Source organism: Convolutriloba macropyga, chromosome 13, assembly GCF_964194025.1.
Source record: "Convolutriloba macropyga chromosome 13, txConMacr16.3, whole genome shotgun sequence".
Classification (NCBI taxonomy): domain Eukaryota; kingdom Metazoa; phylum Xenacoelomorpha; order Acoela; family Convolutidae; genus Convolutriloba; species Convolutriloba macropyga.
This window is the reverse complement of record NC_134480.1, coordinates 26143773-26163509: the sequence shown is the minus strand read 5'-3', so window position 1 is coordinate 26163509 and position 19737 is coordinate 26143773. Positions and strand designations below refer to the sequence as shown.

Genomic DNA, 19737 nt, shown 5'->3' with positions numbered 1-19737 from the left:
CAATGGGAGGATGTTTTAGGAAAATACAGTTCAAAACTCTTACATATTTTTGGGCTGCAATGGACTGCCAAGGGGGATAAAATGGGGTAAGAGTGGGGGGGTGTAAAGATAAAGTAATCCCCCACTCTTACTTCATTTTGGTCTGTCAAGGGTGGTAAAATGATGAAAGAGTTTGACCAAGGTAAATTGCTGAATATGCAATAATTGCACTCTCTAAGAAATCCAACTATGCTTTCGGAAACCGCATTCAAAGAACGGCACTTAAAAAATGATCCAATTTTTGATGATTTTTGGCAGCGATGAAGCTGTCGTCAGTTGGGAGTGGGGATTCGGCCTCATCTGTGGAAAAGAATGTGCCCACAATGTCACAGATCAAAAGTGTAGTCCAGGATTTGGCTCAGAAGATAAGTGATGAGGGAATATCAACAGGAGTCAAGTCTCTCAATGACATCAACAAAACTATCACTCAAGGTTGTTTTTTAAGAGAACAGATCATCTTAAAACTAGATATCTTAATGATCATTTGAAAACGCGTAAATCTACCATAATATTCACACGCAATTGGTGAAACAGTTTGCGTGAACAAGGAACATGTTGTATTCAACAAACTTGGTCTAATTTTTCAACGTTTTTGGGTAAAAATCTCAAGTATTATAACTTTTATGGTAGTTGAAAGTGAAACATGAAGTTCACAAATGCACCTGAAAATCCTCCCGGGTCACCATCATACAACTTTCTTTGATTTCGTTCTAGGCCATATATTATTTGCATGAGAACTTGGTAGTCATACAAGGATCATACAAAAAGTAAAAATTACTCTCAAAAGGCTTCTCTCGTTTTGCTCTAAGGTTCTGATACGTAAAAAATCGACACACATTGCAAAATGGGACAAAAATTTTTTTCCTTGTAATCATACTAGGTTATATATGATTTGTATGATTTCTTAGTACTCATTAAAGGATCATACAAAAAGAATTAAATATTGCGTCCAATTGAAAAATGAGTAGTGAGTTCCAGGAGCGGACCTCTAAACCAATCGTGGCCTTTGAATTGGTTAAAAAAACAAAGAAAAAATCTTTGAAATCATAGAAGGTGATTTAAAAAATGTACCACAGACAATCCTAAAACTCTGTGCCATATAGTTCCGAAAATCCTAAAGCGGAATAACACAAAGGTCCGAAAATAATAAAACGCAGCACAACATAAGTACAAAAATAATAAATCGCGGAAGCACATAAGTGCGGAAATCCTAAAACGTTGTACCACTTAAATCCCAAAATCCTAAACTGCTGTAGCATACAAGTCCGGCAATCCTAAAACGCTGTACCATCTATATCCCAAAACCCTGGAAAGCGGTACTAGATAAATTCGGAAATCACTAATAAAGGCACCTCAAAAGTTCGAGAATCCTAAAATGCGGTACCACATAAGTCCGAGAATCTTGAAACGCGGTGCCAAATAAGTCAGAAAATCTTTAGATGTGGTTCCAAATAAGCCCGTCAATCCAATAACGCAGTACCACTTCAGTGAGACAACCCTGAAACGCTGTGTCACAAGTCCGAGAGTCCTAAAGTATTATACCAAATAACTCCCGAAACCCTAAAAGGCAGTACCATGTAATTCCAGAAATCATAGAATGCTGTACCACGTAAGTCCGTAAATCCTAAACGCGTTCCCACATAAGTCCAAAAATTCTAATCGCCTTCCCACATAAATCCGAAAATCCTATTATGTGGTACCACATAAGTCCGAAAGTCCTAAAACGCGGTACCGTAAAAGTGCGAAAAGCTTAAAACGCGATTCCAATTAATTCTGATAAATCTAAAACGGTGTACCACAAAAATCCAAAAATGTTAAATGCGGTACAACTAAGTCTGAAACTCCCTTTACGTGGTACCACATAAGTCCGATGATCCTTTAACGCGGTGCAAAATAAGTCCGGAAGTCCGAAAACGTTATACCAAGTAATTTCCACAGCCCTAAAAGCCGGTACCATAAAAGTCCTAGTATCCTAAAAGGCTGTACCACGTAAGTCTCAAAACCCTAAAAACCGGTACCACATAAGTTCGAAAATCATAAAACGTGGTACCAGTTAAGTCCGATAATCGTAAAACGCATTACCACACAAGTCCAAAAGTCCTAAAGCGCGGTACCACGAAAAGTCCGAAAATCCTAAAACAAGATTCCACATAGGTCCAAAAATTCTAAAGCGCGGTATCACATAGGTCCAAAAATTATAAAACGCGGTACCACATAAATTCGGAAATCTTTAAACGGAACCACTTAAATCCAAAAATACTATTACGCGATACCACATCAATCCGAAATCCAAAAATCTTAAAACGCGGTACCATATGATATTGAAAACAAAAAAAACACGGTAACACAGAAGTCCGAAAATGCTAAAATGCGTAACCACATAAGGCCGAAAATCCTAAAACGTGGTATCGCAGCTGTCCGAAACTCCTAAAACGCGGTACAACAATAGTCCAAAAATCCTGAAACGCGGTTTCACATAAGACTGAAAATCCTAAATACCAAATAAATATTTCCGAAAATAACAAAACGCGGTACCACACTGGTCCGAACCACAGGTTGAAGTATGTTTGCATTGGTTGGCCATGGTCCCCCCCCCCCCCCCCCCACCGTTATTGACGGTTCTCAGCAGATGTTGTTCATTTTACGGTTTTTCAATTGATGAAATGCGGGCATAAAGTTTTTCATTCTTCTTTTGTAGAGTTATCAGCTCATTCTTCCATCTTGTTCTTACAGTTTATTCCATTTATTTCAGCTCTTCTTACCAAGGTCTCAGCTTATTCAGCACATTTTAATTAGCATAGTTTGCTGCTCTCTTAATGCGCACTTGAACTTCAAGCAATCAACTGTGAAAAAATGGGTACGAAAATCTCACTTATATAGGGTCATTTGGAGCAATCCTGTTTTTGCTTTACCGTTCACTTTTGCTTTGCCGAGGACTGAGTGAGGATGTTCGGAAAGAGTTGACCAAAATGGAGACTGGAGTACAAGGGATGTTGAAGAGACAAGAACAGCTCCAGAACAAGATAGAGGAAGGAAGTCAGATACTGGACGGTAAAATCAGGTACATTGAAAGCTAATGAGGGGTAATTTTTTATTTGCTTGTTTAATAGCCGCCCTCATCTTCTCAGGCGGCTTTTATAGCGCTCCTATTTTTTTACAATTCAAAGAATTTGAATTGTATTGGGGCCCTGTCTTTTTTTTACGCCTCGAAGAGGAGTATTGGTTTTCTCTCGGTCTTTTTACGACTCGAAGAGGAGTATTGAATTTCTCTCGGTCCTCTTTTTTTACAGGAAGTAGATTTGTTCACGCGGCATTTTGACCTAAAAGCGAAAGTGAGAAAAGCTGTCTTGGTGAACAGATTTTCGCTAAGTGAGAGAAGTTTTTTGATCATGCGCTGCGTTTAGTGAATGAATTTCTGACTTTGAAAAGTAGTTTTTGACTGAATGGTGAACAATGAAATGTTTTCGTTTTTCTTGAACTTTGAATTGATTTTTAACATTCAAAAATCAAGAATGTCTTTTTGTTACGGTGTTCCTTACATTGTGCCCATATTCTTCACATTCTAGTTAGTATCATTCTAGTTTTATCCTGTCATCTGCAATTATTTTCGTTTTTCTCATTTTTTCAGTTGTTAAAATTGAATGATTTTAGCTTTTTCTTAGATTTTCGTCATTTCTATGGTTTGCAATTGATTTCATTCAACATAGGGCAGTACCGAGAGTTTGATAGAAAACCTTTTCCAAATTTTCCTCATATGAATTTTTACGGCAACTTTCTTCCGGCCTGGGTAATAATTTACACGGTTTTCTGCCGTTGAATATTCTTGTGCTGCTTATGTCTTTTCAATAATCACTTCAATTTTTGAATTAGTATGAAATCATGTTTTCTAGCATATGTACAACAGGGAACAAGTGTGTGTTGTTTTTTTCCCTTCATTGCGGTGATTAGAGGTGTAATTATAGGTGTTTTCTGATTCTTAAATTTGAGCTTTCTTTGAAAAGATTTAACTCAGTTTCTAAGATTATTATCTGCCGTTTCCTTTCGCGACCTTTTTCAGATTGGAATGATGAATTGTCTGAAGGCAATTGATAACCCTGTCAGCTGTTTCAAACTATCAGTTTTTTTAGCACCTTAATTATTGTGGATTTTTCAAATTTACCAAACGTTTTCAATATTTTAAAATTTTGCTGCATTTTGTTTCTCTTGGTGACAGTGGTTTAAGTTTCGCCAATTTTTAAAGCAGACCTGGAGAGGTAGTGAGTTAATGGTTTAATACAAAAAGTAGTGGCTTTCGCTGCAAATACGGTTTTGTTAGTGAAGTTTTGACGCTTCGAGTCGCTTCCGGAGTTCTTCCGGCTATGTTTTTTTAAGATCTGTTCACACATTTTCTTGATTTTTGAAGTCAAATTGGAGTAGTGATTTTGTTCACGCCGAAACAGGAAATGGAGGGAAAAAGAGAGTGGTTTTGCGGCGTGATAACTTTTGGCTCTGATTTTAAAGTAGAGCGAGAAAACACTGTTTGAACAAAAATTCGCTTTCTCGCTAGTGGTTTTTTGTTCACGTGCGGCAATTTCACTTTGATTTTTACTGTTTTTTTCGATTTTTTTGATCGGATTTTTTTCTAAATGGCTTTCCCAATCCATCCATAGATTATTCTAGGTCTTATTTTTTGTTAGAATCAGATTGACATTTCTCGCTTGTGGTTTTTCGTTCTCGCTAGCGGCATTTTGACATTGATTTTCTGCTTTTGTTTTTGTTTTTTTATCTGATTTTTTTAGAAATGGTTTACCCAATTCACTCATAGTCCATTTTAGGTCTAGTTTTTTGTTTATTCAATAAAAATGTTTTAAATTGTACGTCAGGACTTGTCCTGCTATGTTGCTTTTTTACTTCGTCGAACAAAAAATATTTTGCTTTACCTCATTTTGCCGACTTTTCTATATTCTGCGTGAACTCTTTTGACTTCTCTAGAATAGTTTTTCTCTTCTCTCATTCTACTAATAGTGATTTTGAACATCAGTTGCTCAGCAAAGCAATTCAAAATGAACAGAGTCATTATAAAAAATTGAAGTCAGAAATAGAAATGGGATAAACCCATAAAGCCCAAATTTAGATGCCCGTTATTTGAACGTCGTTCCTATAAGTCTTAGTTACCATCTCTAATGCTTATTGGTATTGATTTTAGCCCGTTAGCCTATCTCTCAGAAACAGAAGCTACGAATTGCCATCTACGAAATGCCATGTTCAACTACGAAATGCCATCAAAATAAATTGGACTTACAGACTGTTTTTGGACAGAAATTTTTTTTCAATATTTTCTATTTTTTCAATCCCAATCATGCTTATTGGAATCAACGGCGGCTATTTGCCGGCAATCTGCCGGGTATGTTTGTAAATTGAACGCCAAGGTAGCCGAGACATACTTTTTTCAACAATCCAATAATAACCCGTCTTGAAAAAAATTATTACTTGCAGAACTTTGTAAACTATAACTTCGTAAAGAATTGGTTAATAATGCATAATAATTGCAAAAAATAGTAAATTATTTACAAATATTTATATTAAATTTGCAAAAAATTGTAAACTCAAAATTTGATTTGCAAATATTTGTAAAAGCAAAAATTGATTTGCAACGTTTTGTAAAACTATAAATATAATTTACAATAATTTGTGGAGGAAAAATTAATTTGCAAATTCTTGTAAAACTGAAAATCGTATTTGCTCTGATAATGCAAAATTGTCCATGAAAATGCGCCCATTTGGCACTGACGTGGGTCACTACAGAGGCCATTTTCAAAGTGAAAACTCCAAAATAGCATGTCCATCTTTTTGGATATTCTCAAAGACCGTAAAATGTTTCTATGACTCAGAAATCGCCACAACAGGATTCATAACAGTTTGTAAAAAAATACCTCTACAAATTTTATAAATTATGGATTGGTTTATGAAAGTTTTCTTAATCCTTAGACTAATGTTTTACAGACACCTAATATCCAGACAAATCAACAAAAATCTGGAATACCAAATCTTTTGTTTGTTTCCAGAATCACATTACCTCAGCAGAGAACGCTAGCAGTAAAAAAGATTCTTTAGTAAGTGTTGTAAAACTTATATCTGTTTGTAAAACTTGTAAATTATAAGTTGATGTTTAACAATTTATGAAAAAATATGTTTTTGTTTTAGCAAAAATTTACATTGATTTGCAAATTATAAATCGGCCAATGACTAGGGAATCTCAAAAATTCAGCATATCGTGGATCTGATTACAACCTAGGAAGTAAGTTAGCCCCACAAAGTTATCCGGAATCGTTTCAATAATTGTACCCCCGTGATAGCGAGTAGAAAATTGAAAGTACCCATTTCTGTCCTATACTTTACGAGAATTTCACTTTGATTTTTACTGTTTTTTTCGATTTTTTTGATCGGATTTTTTTCTAAATGGCTTTCCCAATCCATCCATAGATTATTCTAGGTCTAATTTTTTGTTAGAATCAGATTGACATTTCTCGCTTGTGTTTTTTCGTTCTCGCTAGCGGCATTTTGACATTGATTTTCTGCTTTTTTTTGTTTTTTTTATCTGATTTTTTTAGAAATGGTTTACCCAATTCACTCATAGTCCATTTTAGGTCTAGTTTTTTGTTTATTCAATAAAAATGTTTTAAATTGTACGTCAGGACTTGTCCTGCTATGCTGCTTTTTTACTTCGTCGAACAAAAAATGTTTCGCTTTACCTCATTTTGCCGATTTTTCATTATTCTGCGTGAACTCTTTTGACTTCTCTAGACTAGATTTTCTCTTCTCTCATTCTACTAAAAGTGATTTTGAACCTCAGTTGCTCAGCAAAGCAATTCAAAACGAACAGAGTCAGTATAAAAAATTGAAGTCAGAAATAGAAATGGGATAAACCCATAAAGCCCAAATTTAGATGCCCGTTATTTGAACGTCGTTCCTACCAGTCTTAGTTACCATCTCTAATGCTTATTGGTATTGATTTTAGCCCGTTAGCCTCTCTCTCAGAAACAGAAGCTACGAATTGCCATCTACGAAATGCCATGTTCAACTACGAAATGCCATCAAAAAATTGGACTTACAGACTGTTTTTGGACAAAAATTTTTTTTCAATTTTTTCTATTCTTTCAATCCCAATCATGCTTATTGGAATCAACGGCGGCTATTTGCCGAAAATCTGCCGGGTATGTTTGTAAATTGAACGCCAAGGTAGCCGAGACATACTTTGTTCACTTCTCAACAATCCAATAATAACCCGTCTTGAAAAAAATTATTACTTGCAGAACTTTGTAAACTATAACTTCGTAAAGAATTGGTTAAAAATGCATAATAACTGCAAAAATTAGTAAATTTTTTACAAATATTTATATCAAATTTGCAACAATTTGTAAACTCAAAATTTGATTTGCAAATATTTATAAAAGCGAAAATTGATTTGCAACGTTTTGTAAAACTATAAATATAATATACAATAATTTGTAAAAGGAAAAATTAACTTGCAAATTCTTGTAAAACTGAAAATCGTATTTGCTCTGATAATGCAAAATTGTCCATGAAAATGCGCCCATTTGGCACTGACGTGGGTCACTACAGAGGCCATTTTCGCAGTGAAAACTCCAAAATAGCATGTCCACCTTTTTGGATATTCTCAAAGACCGTAAAATGTTTCTATGACTCAGAAATCGCCACAACAGGATTCACAACAATTTGTAAAACAAAAACCTCTACAAATTTTATAAGTTATGGATTGGTTTATAAAAGTTTCCTTAATCCTTAAACTAATGTTTTACAGACACCTAATATCCAGACAAAACATCAAAAAACTGGAATACCAAAGTTTTTGTTTCTTTCGAGACTCACATTACCTCAGCAGAGAACCCTAGCAGTAAAAAAGATTCTTTAGTAAAGGTTGTAAAGTTTATATCTGTTTGTAAAACTTGTAAATTATCAGTTGATGTTTAACAATTTATGAAAAATATGTTTTTGTTTTAGCAAAAATTTACATTGATTTGCAAATTGTAAATCGGCAAATGACTAGGGAATCTCAAAAATTCAGCATATCGTGGATCTGATTACAACCTAAGAAGTAAGTTAGCCCCACAAAGTTATCCGGAATCGTTTCAATAATTGTACCCCCCGTGATATCGAGTAGAAAATTGAAAGTACCCATTTCTTTCCTATACTTTACGAGAATTTCACTTTGATTTTTACTGTTTTTTTTATTTTTTTATCGGATTTTTTTCTAAATGGATTTCCCAATCCATCCAATGATCATTCTAGGTCTAATTTTTTGTTAGAATCAGATTGACATTTCTCGCTTGTGGTTTTTCGTTCTCGCTAGCGGCATTTTGACATTGATTTTCTGCTTTTTTTTGTTTTTTTTTATCTGATTTTTTTAGAAATGGTTTACCCAATTCACTCATAGTCCATTCTAGGTCTAGTTTTTTGTTTTTTCAATAAAAATTCTTTAAATTTTACGTCAGGACTTGTCCTGCTATGTTGTTTTTTTACTTCGTCGAACAAAAAATATTTCGCTTTACCTCATTTTGCCGACTTTTCATTATTCTGCGTGAACTCTTTTGACTTCTCTAGAATAGTTTTTCTCTTCTCTCATTCTACTAAAAGTGATTCTGAACATCAGTTGCTCAGCAAAGCAATTCAAAATGAACAGAGTCAGTATAAAAAATTGAAGTCAGAAATAGAAATGGGATAAACCCATAAAGCCCAAATTTAGATGCCCGTTATTTGAACGTCGTTCCTACCAGTCTTAGTTACCATCTCTAATGCTTATTGGTATTGATTTTAGCCCGTTAGCCTCTCTCTCAGAAACAGAAGCTACGAATTGCCATCTACGAAATGCCATGTTCAACTACGAAATGCCATCAAAATAAATTGGACTTACAGACTGTTTTTGGACAAAAATTTTTTTTCAATATTTTCTATTCTTTCAATCCCAATCATGCTTATTGGAATCAACGGCGGCTATTTGCCGGCAATCTGCCGGGTATGTTTGTAAATTGAACGCCAAGGTAGCCGAGACATACTTTGTTCACTTCTCAACAATCCAATAATAACCCGTCTTGAAAAAAATTATTACTTCCAGAACTTTGTAAACTATAACTTCGTAAAGAATTGGTTAATAAGGCATAATAATTGCAAAAATTAGTAAATTATTTACAAATATTTATATTAAATTTTCAAAAATTTGTAAACTCAAAATTTGATTTGCAAATATTTGTAAAAGCGAAAATTGATTTGCAACGTTTTGTAAAACTATAAATATAATTTACAATAATTTGTGGAGGAAAAATTAATTTGCAAATTCTTGTAAAACTGAAAATCGTATTTGCTCTGATAATGCAAAATTGTCCATGAAAATGCGCCCATTTGGCACTGACGTGGGTCACTACAGAGGCCATTTTCAAAGTGAAAACTCCAAAATAGCATGTCCATCTTTTTGGATATTCTCAAAGACCGTAAAATGTTTCTATGACTCAGAAATCGCCACAACAGGATTCACAACAATTTGCAAAAAAAATACCTCTACAATTTTTATAAATTATGGATTGGTTTATAAAAGTTTTCTTAATCCTTAGACTAATGTTTTACAGACACCTAATATCCAGACAAATCATCAAAAAACTGGAATACCAAAGTTTTTGTTTGTTTCCAGACTCACATTACCTCAGCAGAGAACCCTAGCAGTAAAAAAGATTCTTTAGTAAGTGTTGTAAAGCTTATATCTGTTTGTAAAACTTGTAAATTATAAGTTGATGTTTAACAATTTATAAAAATTATGTTTTTGTTTTAGCAAAAATTTACATTGATTTGCAAATTATAAATCGGCCAATGACTAGGGAATCTCAAAAATTCAGCATATCGTGGATCTGATTACAACCTAAGAAGTAAGTTAGCCCCACAAAGTTATCCGGAATCGTTTCAATAATTGTACCCCCCTGATAGCGAGTAGAAAATTGCCAGTACCCATTTCTGTCCTATACTTTACGAGAATAGTGGTTGATAAACGATTTAGACGTTGACGCGACAGTAGATCGAAGGGACAACAGATCGAAAACAGAAAAATAGGGACACTAGATCGAAAATAAATCTCTATTCTCATTGGTTCAAATTAAGCATTATTTGCGAGCTCAGATTTAATTACCACATTATGGCCATGCCTTGCGAGCCATGGCCACGCCTTAGTGGCCAGTGGGACTTGATATGAATCTATCACAAACGAACAAAATATCACAACAGAACACGCTATATGCTGTATGATAAATGAGGGCTCAAATCTGATTGGCCAATACGCAACTTGAATAGTTTAATTTTCGATCTATTGTCCCAATTTTCGCTTTCGATCTGTTGTCTTTCGATCTGTTGTCCTAACACCAATAGAGACAGCCTAATATCAGTTAAAGTGTCTGTCACCATTGTCCTAGCACCGATATAGACAGCCTAATACTCTATTAACGCCTCTCATGTGAGGTGGGATATATACGTAATCACGGGTCGGTTATAACCCGACCACTGAACCGCCAGTATGGTTTCTTTCTTTTTTTCTGCGATAAGTTTGGTTTCTGTTTAAGGGGAACACTTGGATCCTATGGGTTTTTTGTTAAGCTGAAGCAACTTTGCTAATGATATGATCATTGTTTTTGGATCATTTCTGCTAGCGCCCCGCGCTTAGTTAGGCACTCCCCATTTATAAATGTTTAAACATATTATTAAAGCTAAGTAATCTTATGTGCAAACATATATGAACAATATGCATTTGCTAAAAGCTAGCACAACTAAGGTTTGAAGTTATTACGTATTCAACCAAAATTTGTTGCATATAACGTAAGCATCAAAAAAATATTTCTGTGTTAGATCATTTTTGGTGTTATCGGCTACAATAAGGGCTTGCTGTTTTAAAATTTATTAAGAAAAATATTCTAAGAGTGCTTTCAATCTGCCTAGACACTCTTGTTTTAATGAAATGCAACTATCGTTCTTACGATTCGCGAAAACTTAGATTTTGTGGTGTGCGAATTTAACGGCTATAGAAGGCTGGGGAGCGCTAGCAGAAAAGATCCTTATCTTCTTTGTTTTCGCACTTCAGTTTACAAACAATGGTAAGAACGACTAGTAAAAATGTTATTGATGAAAAGGTCATTTTGATAAATTTTTGTTCCAAAACAGTCCCTACTCCCTATTCAAACTACACAACTCTCAAAATACCTACCTACTTCCCCACAAACAACCAACCTGCCCCACCCTCACACCTACAGCTGCTTATCACCCCTCACACCTACCGAGCCTTCTCTCCCTCCAAATCTACCTTCTCTTACCCAACCTTTAACCCCCCAACTTTCAGCTGACAACTAACTACTCACCTGTCTACCCCCAATACCCCCAACTAGATACATAGATACCCCTCTTCTATGCCGACCACCGAAACTATCGACACCGTCGCCCAGCTTCCACCCCCCATACCGCCACCGAACCCCCCCCCCCCCCCTTTGTTCTCCCCTCTGCCTGGATAGTTTTGTGGGTTCGACTTTTTGATTGCGGTTCGATATGCTCTGTTTTTGGATAAAGATTACCATATCAAATTTGAAATAAAAAACTATTTCCCATTCAATCTTGGGTATTAAAAATGCTGATAGTTGGGTAGCTTTTGCAATTATATTTTCATAATTATTGGTATAAAAAAACGTGGTTGTCAAAATAGTCGTTACTTTTCTTTGTTTACTTTACAACAAAACCGATATATTCCACCTACACAAACAGCAATCACTTAAAAATTTCTTAAATAATGAGATCAACGCCTGGTTGTATGAAAAAAATAATAATATAGGAAAATTTTTCCATCTGAGAGCTAGTTACCCCTGAACATAAATAATTGTATCATATATATATTTATATATATGTATATATATATATATATATATATATATATATATATATATATATATATATAACCGGGTCATCGATCAAACAACTTTCTTGGATTTCGTACTATGTCATATATGATTCTTAGTAACCGTACTAGGTCATATATGATTTGTATGATTACTTGGACTTTCCAACGATAGGTATATATATATATATATATATATATATATATATATATATATATATATATATATATATATATTATATATTTATATTTATATATATATATATATATATATATACCTATCGTTGGGTATGGTCGGTCTGGCCAATACCTGTTTTGGGTCGCGGACTTCATCCTGGGTAGTCTTCTATCAGAGTCACGAATCATCAACCTCTTGCAGGCTTGAAGAATCTCCTACCACTCTGCCAACATTTTTGAAGCTGTCAAACATCTGAATTCTCTATACAGTCAACAAATCATACAAGACGGCGAATGCGTTGAGTGCATTAATTTGGTGGAAAGCAGACGAAAATAATTTTGACTATTCAGAAATCCAACTCCCCTCCCCTAACTATCGCCTCCGCTTTCACTTTCACCGCCTCCAAATGTACTCAACTTTTTAGTAAAAATTCGACGTCGTATGAGTTTATATTCTAACGGTTAACTCTACTACAAAAGACCTACAAATTTATGATCATAATGCTAAAATAAGCGCCTGTTGATGCACGCTCAACAGCGAGAAGTGGTTAAAGTGGTTAAGTGTTATTGGAGCACAGAAAAGAACTTAGCAAATATCTTAGAGCTTAGAAACTTAACTTATGTTGATAAACTCAGAAAGAAAACAAACTTACCAGATTTATAACAACAACTGCAGCTCACAATTTAGAAAATGAATGTAAATCAGTTTAGTTCTGTATGTTTGTCAAATATTGATATTTATCTACTAAAATTGAATAGGAAATGCAACTTTGTGAACCATCTCAAGTGAAGTAAATTTTGTATGTAATAATGAAATGACGCCCACTCATACGCCCCAAAATTGCCTGATTTTTGATACGTTAACCTTTTAACAAATGTACACTGTAAATGTTATATTTATCTTTTAGACTATATATACCGCTGGTTTTTGCTAAAATCTTCACAATTTTCTTCTCTTTTGAATCTCCTAAAATTAATTCTTATTCTCTCAAATATCTTTTGAGCTTTAACAGCTTCAATCTCTAACGTGCCAAAACTCGTCCCGCCTCATCGGGGTTGTTGCGCTACAGTGTTCGTTATCCTGCTAACAGGTTATGGGCCCAGCCATCAGACCGTTGATACGCTAGTAGATTTTTTGTTTGAGATTGAAGTGTCAGTGTTGGCAGTTTTAGCTCTTCTAGATTGACGAGAGTTTTAAGATAAAAAATTTGAGATTTCCCTCGTAAATAAAAGCTAAATCAGAAATTGTGAAAGAAAAGCTGAAGTTTAAACTTCATAATGGAACCATCAAACAATAGTTTGAAGTGGATGACGTTTAGCGGGTTAAATGAGGACTACCCAACATGGAGCACTCGTTTCTCTGCCTTTGCACAAACCAAGGGGCTCATCGAAACGCTCACAGACACAGTTGAGCTACCTGACAGGCCAGCACCACTGAGGGAAGATGCCAATGATGCGCAAACGTGAGAACACGAGGCACAGATTCAAGCTAGAGCTACAGCTGTACAGGAATATGAGAGCCGCAAAAATCAAATTTGGTGCTACCTGGCAATGACGCTAGACGCCAGCAGCCTCATGCTCATCCGACATGACTGTGTGAACAGCAAGGGACTCGGATATGGCCAGAAAGCGTGGCAACTTCTCCAGCAACGCTTCCGAAGCGACGAGACAACCACAGTCATCAGTCTGATGAGGCAGTTGGCCAGACTACAGCTTCGAGAGGACGAAGCCATCCACCAGTACTTCATCAGAGCGCAAAAATTGGTCACCCAATTGCATCATGCTGGTGAGGAGCTTTCTGAGACGCTATTTAATGCAATGGTATTGAACGGACTTCCAAAACGATACGAGCATTTTGTGGTGCAGGAGAGCTGCAATCCTGCAGAGAACTTTGTGGAACTGAGGAAACGTCTCACCAACTTTGAGGAGAGCCGCAGACAGAGAGATGATGTGGAGGAGGATCAGCACGTTGCCATGTCAACAAAGAACGCTTCTCATCAAATTGGTATACACTCTTCATTCAAATCACATCCTAGGAAGACTTTTTCTAAGCCTAGTAGTTCCAAAGGCCCTAGATTGTGTTTTGTATGTAACAAACCCGGACATTTAGCAGCTAGTTGTTACAAAAAAGTCAACGCTGTATGTAGTATATGCAAGGCTAAAGGCCACCTAGCAAGTGCATGTAAACATCAACAAAAAAGTCCTCATAAAGGCTTAGCATCTAGTTTAAGCGCTGACAGCTCATTTGAAGTTTCAAAAACTGATTTAGTAGTAGATTCAGGCAGTACTGATCACATGATGATAGATAAAACTTGGTTTAAAAATTACCAAAAACTAGGAACCACAGATAACAATCCAGATGGAGGGGAAACAAAGGTTGAAGGAATAGGAGATGTAGATGTAGAAGCACGAGACACTAAAGCTGTGCTGCATAAGTTGACTTTTGAAAAAGTTCTGCATGTACCAGAGTACAAAACAAACTTAATTTCGGTTTCAAGTTTAATTAAAAAGCAACACGAATTGTTTCACACAAAAGCTAATTCAATTCTAAAACTCAGAAGCAAAGAAAGCTTCAGACTGATAAGAAGAGGCAAAATGTTCTTCTTACCATACAGAAAAGAAAATAAGCACCACTTTTCAAACTTAAGTGGGGGCACGTGTCAAGCAACACTTTGGCACAAAAGACTTGGACATTTGAACTTTAGAGATGTAGCAAATACAACAGACGAAGCTTCCCAAGCTTCAGATGTTTGTGAAACTTGTGCTTTGGGAAAAAATTTCGAAAAAGCCTGGTCCAAAAATGAGCGATAACAAAGCAACTCAAAAACTAGAAAGAGTTTACTCTGACGTTATTGGACCAATTAGTCCATCAAGTATAGGTGGCAACAGATATGCAATTAGTTTCATAGACAAATTCAGTGGCTACGCAGTAGTAAAATTTATGAAATACAAAACGCAGGCATTGCAAACTTTCAAAGAGTATATTGCACAATATGGCCGACCAAAAATTTTGAGAACTGATAATGGAACAGAATACAAAAACAAAGCCTTTAAAAAATTTTGCATAAGCAAAGAAATAGCTCGTGAGTTCACAGTTACTGAAACACCCGAGCAAAATGGTGTTGCAGAACGTTTTAATAGAACAGTAGTAGAGGCTGCAAGATGCCTAATAGATTCAAAATTGCCAAAAAGCTATTGGGTTCGAGCAGTAGATACAGCATGTTATGCTAGAAATTTAGTTGTCAAAGACAAAAATACAAAATCAGCCTTTGAAAATTTTTTGGCAGAAAACCGAGAAGCGACCATCTAAAAGTATTTGGTTGAGTAGCCTATTCAAAAAATCGTGATGCCAGTAAGAAATCAAAGTTTGATCCAAAAGCAACAAAGTGCCTGTTCATTGGTTACTCTGATATCACAACAGCTTATTTGTTGCAAAACTTAAGAACTAGGCAAATTTTCACTTCTAGAAACGTTAAGTTCAATGAAAACAATCTACCAGTTTTTCATAATGAAACCGAAGATATAGAAGACAGCTTTCTATATCTAGACTTAGACGAAGTAAGTGAAGAACTTCAGGATACAAGCACCTCAAGTGAGTTAAGTTCAGAGGTTGAATTAACTGAAACAGAGAGCGTTCAAGAAAGTGAAAACAATACAGAAACTGAACTTGATCAAGAAATTAAAGAGGAAAAACCAAGTCCTAGCGTCAAACCAAAATCCAAAATTAATGTACAGTTTAATCCAAATATCGCAGTGAAAAACATAGAAAGAAAGCCTTTAAAAACTCCAGTACCTGTCAAAAAATCGCAACAGAAAAAAGTAAAACCACCCTCAAGACTGCAAATGATAGGTAAACTAGGTCAAATAGCAATTCCTTCAGGAGACCAAAAGACCTTCCAACTTTGGTCAGAGTACGATGAAATGAAAAGATTGAGAAAGGAAGCTGCTCAAGATAGAGAACTTAAGCGAAGTGATAGGTCTAGAGCGCGTCCGGAACATTCTGGTAAAAGCTATTCTCATGCTGTTCAAAGCACATTAACAAAAAATTTCATCTATCCTGAAAACTTTGAAAACGCTGTTCATTCTGAACAAAAAGACAAATGGCTTGAAGCAATGAAAACAGAGATAGAAAGTTTAAATAAAACACAAACTTGGGACTTAGTTCCAAAGGAAAAGGGACAAAATATTATTCCTGGCCGATGGGTGTACAAAATTAAACATGATTCAAACGGAAATATCGATAAGTTTAAAGCTGGTTACGTAGCAAAAGGTTTTAAACAAACCGAGGGAATTGAATATTCGGATACCTTTGCTCCCGCAAGCAAACCTGAAAGCTTTAAAATTCTACTAGCTTTATCAGCTATTGAAAACTTCTTTTTAAAACAAATGGATGTAAAAGCAGCTTATTTGCATCCTAAAATAGACGAAGAAGTCTATCTAGAGCAACCAAAAGGTTTTGAAAAGTTAGACAGCAATGGCAACAAGTTAGTTTGTAAGCTTAAAAAATCAATATATGGACTGAAGCAAGCAGCCAAAAATTGGTATCAGCAGCTTTCAAAATTTCTAATTCAGCAAGGTTCTGAGAGAAGTAAACACGATTACAGTCTTTTTCTAAAAAACAAAGAAAATGACAAACTGTATGTTCTAACCTGGGTTGATGACTTAGTCATAGCAGGAAATAGTCAAAATGAGATCGACAAATTGAAAAGTTCACTAGAATCAAAGTTTAAAATGGACGACAGAGGAGATCTTGAATGGTTTCTCGGAATGAGAATTCTGAAAACAGAAAAAGGAATAACTTTAGATCAAGAAAAGTACACTCAAAACATTTTAGAACAGTTCAAAATGCAAGACTGCAAACCATGCAAAACGCCAGCAGAAAATTACCTAAAACTTGAATTAGCTCAGGAAGATTCAGCAAGAGTAGATTCACATGAGTTTAGAAGTCTAGTAGGTTCATTACTTTACCTAGCTAAGCAAACTAGACCAGCTATCATGTGGATCACAAATGTCTTATCACGCTTCATGAATGACCCAACTGTTGAGCACTTCAATGCTGGCAAGCGCGTGTTGAGATACCTACAACATACTAAATCTCTTAGACTCTTTTTCCCATCAATCAGCAACAGCACTCTAGTTGGCGAAACAGATGCAGACTGGAGTGGAGATGTAAATGATAGACGATCGACCACAGGATACTATTTCAAGCTGGGAGACAGTGGGGGATCTGTCAGTTGGCAAGTCAAGAAGCAACCGACAGTGTCACTCTCATCTTGTGAGGCAGAATATCAGGGTTTAGCTGCCGCGGTGCAAGAAGCCATCTTCTTGCGTGGTCTTCTTAGAGAACTGGGGTACGAACAGTTTGAGCCCACAACCATTGGAGAGGACAACCAGAGTTGCATAAAGCTTGCAACGAACCCGGTGCTTCACAAACGATCCAAACACATCGACACGAAATATCATTTCATCCGAGAACGAGTTGATGACAACTCAATCAAATTGATCTACACGCCAACAGATGAAATGGCAGCAGATCTTCTGACAAAATCTTTGCCACAGCAGAAAGTAGAACAACATCGAGAAAAACTATTGGGCGAGTCAAGATTCTTACCTAGCGGCAACAATCTGAGTGGGGGTATTGGAGCACAGAAAAGAACTTAGAAAATATCTTAGAGCTTAGAAACTTAACTTATGTTGATAAACTCAGAAAGAAAACAAACTTACCAGATTTATAACAACAACTGCAGCTCACAATTTAGAAAATGAATGTAAATCAGCTTAGTTCTGTATGTTTGTCAAATATTGATATTTATCTACTAAAATTGAATAGGAAATGCAACTTTGTGAACCATCTCAAGTGAAGTAAATTTTGTATGTGATAATGAAATGACGCCCACTCATACGCCCCAAAATCGCCTGATTTTTGATACGTTAATCTTTTAACAAATGTACACTGTAAATGTTATATTTATCTTTTACACTATATATACCGCTGGTTTTTGCTAAAATCTTCACAATTTTCTTCTCTTTTGAATCTCCTAAAATTAATTCTTATTCTCTCAAATATCTTTTGAGCTTTAACAGCTTCAATCTCTAACGTGCCAAAACTCGTCCCGCCTCATCGTGGTTGTTGCGCTACAGTGTTCGTAATCCTGCTGACAAGTGTTATGTAAAACCAATGGTAAGATGAATGCTTAGTGCGTAACATCAACGCAAAAAATTATTCGTTTTATGGTGAACTTTTGTTATCACCGCATTTAGCGCTTATCGAACAGTACTCAGGTTGAGGTCGCGCTCGAAATCGCCTCTGATCAGACCGCCCCAGACCGAAGTGGCCTCTGATCAGACGAGTTCCAGACCATTTTCCAGACGAGTTCCAGACCATTCTTCAGACGAGTTCCAGACCATTTTCCAGACGAGTTCCAGACCATTGTCCAGACAGGTTCCAGACCATTGTCCAGACGAGTTCCAGACCATTGTGCAGACGAAAATGCGCTCGAAGCTTTTTCCAGACCATGTAATTCGAGCGCACCGGGAACATGTGTGCGCTGGAAAAGTCGTCTGATCAGGGATCACTTCAGTCTGGCCACGTCGACCTGGGTATTAAGTACTCTGCTCTTACTTATGTTATTGTTTGCGCGTGTGTTTAGAGCAGTTGGGTTTGTGGAGGAGGCGGAGGAGAGTCTGAGGGAGGCTAGGATGAGGCGGATGGTGGAAGAAAGAGTGGCACAGGCGGAATCCGCCATCAGAGACACTCTCTCTAAACAGTACCTCAATGGTCAGTTCAAACTCACTCCATCTCGGTCTAATCAGACCCATGAACGTCAATAAATGCAATATGACATATGCGTTTGTGAGTTCTGAAATGAAAACAAAGATAACAGGCCAGCAATGTATTCATAACCCGTCTTGAGAATTTTGTCGGTGTTTAGACGTAAGAATCGTCGGTTTTTGCCCTTCTAAAAATCTAACAAAAATGACAGTCACTGTCAGGATTCGAACCTTCGAGCCCTAAATTGATATCCACCTTCTCCTCCATAATAGTTCTCCTCTATAATAAATTATAAAATAAAAAAAACAAATAAACAATGTAATATAAATAATATATATGTGTAAACGAACATGACTAGAATATTCTTTGAAGACTTTGTCCGAGACCAATTGAAATGTGAATAAGCCAAAAAAAAGTGGTCATATCGTTATTGCAAATAAATCATAATACATAAACCGTTTAACGTCACAAGAAATGCTCTCGAATAACAGGCGGCTGTGCGGGGCAACTTAACTTAATGACTCTAGCTAAAACAATTTTGATATGGGTGCAAAAAAAATTATTTTGGGTTCCAAAACTCGACTTCCTGGAATTCAGTCTGGCATCTTAGCCCAATCTATATCAGGGCTGTGATATTAAACCACCAAAATCGCTCACAATGACTTTCATTCTTTAAAAAGTTGTGAAACAGCGCAAATGAAAACGCATGAAATTTAAAATTAAAGCGTAAAAGGGTCAATTGAAGCAAAACATTTCCAGAACAGAAGTGCAAAAACGGTCCAGTTAAAATTTTGCTTAAAAACACTTACAATAATAGTAACGGGTACTATAGGAA

The 19737-nt window shown here is 36.0% G+C and overlaps 1 protein-coding gene across 1 annotated transcript in view; it reads left to right on the top strand.

The window, feature by feature from the left end:
* Positions 1-225: 225 nt before the first annotated feature.
* LOC142351676 (uncharacterized) overlaps positions 226-19737 on the top strand; it is a 72642-nt gene continuing 53130 nt past the window's right edge. Inside the window, exons 1-3 of the mRNA XM_075403815.1 lie at positions 226-471; positions 2974-3100; positions 18781-18908. Coding sequence (XP_075259930.1) covers positions 300-471; positions 2974-3100; positions 18781-18908 — 427 coding nt within the window. The 5' untranslated portion in view covers positions 226-299. The remainder of the gene's footprint in view (positions 472-2973; positions 3101-18780; positions 18909-19737) is intronic.